The 1,890-nt window shown below is 35.4% G+C and overlaps 1 protein-coding gene across 1 annotated transcript; it reads right to left on the bottom strand.

Annotated features, from left to right (window-relative positions):
• On the bottom strand, positions 1-1,258 carry LOC107945392 (peroxidase 17-like). Its single transcript, NM_001327487.1, is given in 3 exon segments — positions 1-621; positions 709-900; positions 979-1,258. Coding segments are annotated over 3 exon segments (990 nt in total). The 5' UTR covers positions 1,183-1,258; the 3' UTR covers positions 1-27.
• Positions 1,259-1,890: the final 632 nt, after the last annotated feature.

The following is a 1,890-nucleotide window of genomic DNA, read 5'->3' as shown; positions in this document are numbered from 1 at the left end:
GAACAAAAACAAAATATCTATCTTCCTTCAATATGACATTAATACATCCACAGGTCTACCATTGACCACCCTGCAATTGATTCGTATCTCACCAGGCTGCTCAACCTGCAACTCCCCCATCTTCAACATCCCCTCTACAAATGCCTTAAAAAATTCATCTTGGTCTTTGCTAAAAACCCTTACATATGGCCTAGTCCGACGAGACGTGAAAAGGGTTTGATCCGAATTCAGAAACCCTCTTCCACCCACCAAGTCTTTGAAGAACTGGTTATCAAACACTCTAGGGGTTGCATCCAGGGGTCCCGTCACGTTTTCATCTACACCAAGTGGGCAAAGCTGGTTTAGCTTTTCTCTGAACTCTGGTTCAATGGCAGGGTCAGGTTTGCCGGACCCAGATTGGTTGTAGAGCCTGAACATGATGGAGAAACACCTAGCTTTGCCTATGGAGTGTGACCCAGAAAGGGCTACAAGGTCCTTCACTGATAGATTGAATTGGGCGAAAAGATTGATCAAAGAAGTTGCATCCGCTCTTGGGCTTGGCATTATATTGTCGGAGTCTTGTTGACTGGCTGTTAAGCTATCTGTTCTTCCCAATCTCACTTCCCAATCGGGTCCTCCACTCTGATAAATTACAAACCAAAAAAGCTGAACTTAAATTCTATCAAAAAAGTGACGAAGAAAAAAAGAAAGGGTTATTAATTTTAGTACCAGAGCAACAGCATCTCTGGCGGCTAAGACTAAGATATCTGCACAAGAAACAGTTGACGGGCAAGCATCTTCCAAGGCTTCCTTGATTTCATCCACAACTTCAAAAGATCGTAGCGAATTTATATTTGAAAGAGCTTGCTTTTCCCCAACCATGTCTGCTGTATCATCTAAGAGTAACGAACCGTCACAGCCCTGAATCAAAACAAAAGCAGGCTTAAGCAAAAACTCATGAACGAAGTAATCATGGAATTGAACAGACTTGTATAATACATTAACAAAGCAATCATGGAATTGAAGGCGCATAACAGAAGCAAGGCTTCTTGGTTCCCTAATCATTGCTTTCTTCATCACATCTCTGACGATGAATTCTGCCGGCGGACATGTTTCAGAGTAAAACCCTGGCCGGAGAGGCTCTGCAGCAACGGCCATGTTCACTGCTGCTACCAGAAGCAACACCCAAGGAAACCGATACATCGTTTGGGGGAACACAACAATGGTGGATTGGGGGGGGGATTTGAAATACACCAATTCAGGCTTTTTTTTCTTGAATGGTCATCTGGGTCTTAACTTTTGAACTTTTTTAGATGAATTCTTAACAGGGGTAGGAAAATATAAATATATAAGGATAAATCTTAAAATTATATGTTAATTTTGTAATTTTATAAATAAATTTTGATTTAATTTTACTTTATATACGCAATGATTATATTTATTTAATATAAAAATAATTTTGATAAATTTATATTTTAAAATATGTATAATTGAATAAAATTAAAAAAGTTTTACATATCTATTTAAATTACAATCAAAGTTTTATGTATCAAATTATAAACTTTGGTTGCATTTTTAATTAGAATAATTATGGTTAGTGGAGTAAAAAAATTCCAAGATGATAAAATGACATCAATCTAGACATACTTATGGAGCTTTTTCTACTCCTCTACCAGTAGACAGAAAAATTACACTTTTAATTATTATTGTGAAATGTAAAAGCTGCACAAGTTATATATCAAATACCTTATTTTTATGAGAAAAAAAAACTATAATATAATGTCCTTGTTCTAAATTGAGCTAATATGAAGGGTTAAAGTAAATATGTAAGCAAAATAAATATATATAGGTTATGACAATTTTATAAAAAATTGATATAACAATGAAATATAATTTTGATAAAATTAAGAT

The sequence above is a fragment of the Gossypium hirsutum genome, chromosome D12 (assembly GCF_007990345.1).
Source record: "Gossypium hirsutum isolate 1008001.06 chromosome D12, Gossypium_hirsutum_v2.1, whole genome shotgun sequence".
Classification (NCBI taxonomy): domain Eukaryota; kingdom Viridiplantae; phylum Streptophyta; class Magnoliopsida; order Malvales; family Malvaceae; genus Gossypium; species Gossypium hirsutum.
Note: the sequence above shows the minus strand (reverse complement) of the source record. Positions and strands in the feature narration are given on the sequence as shown.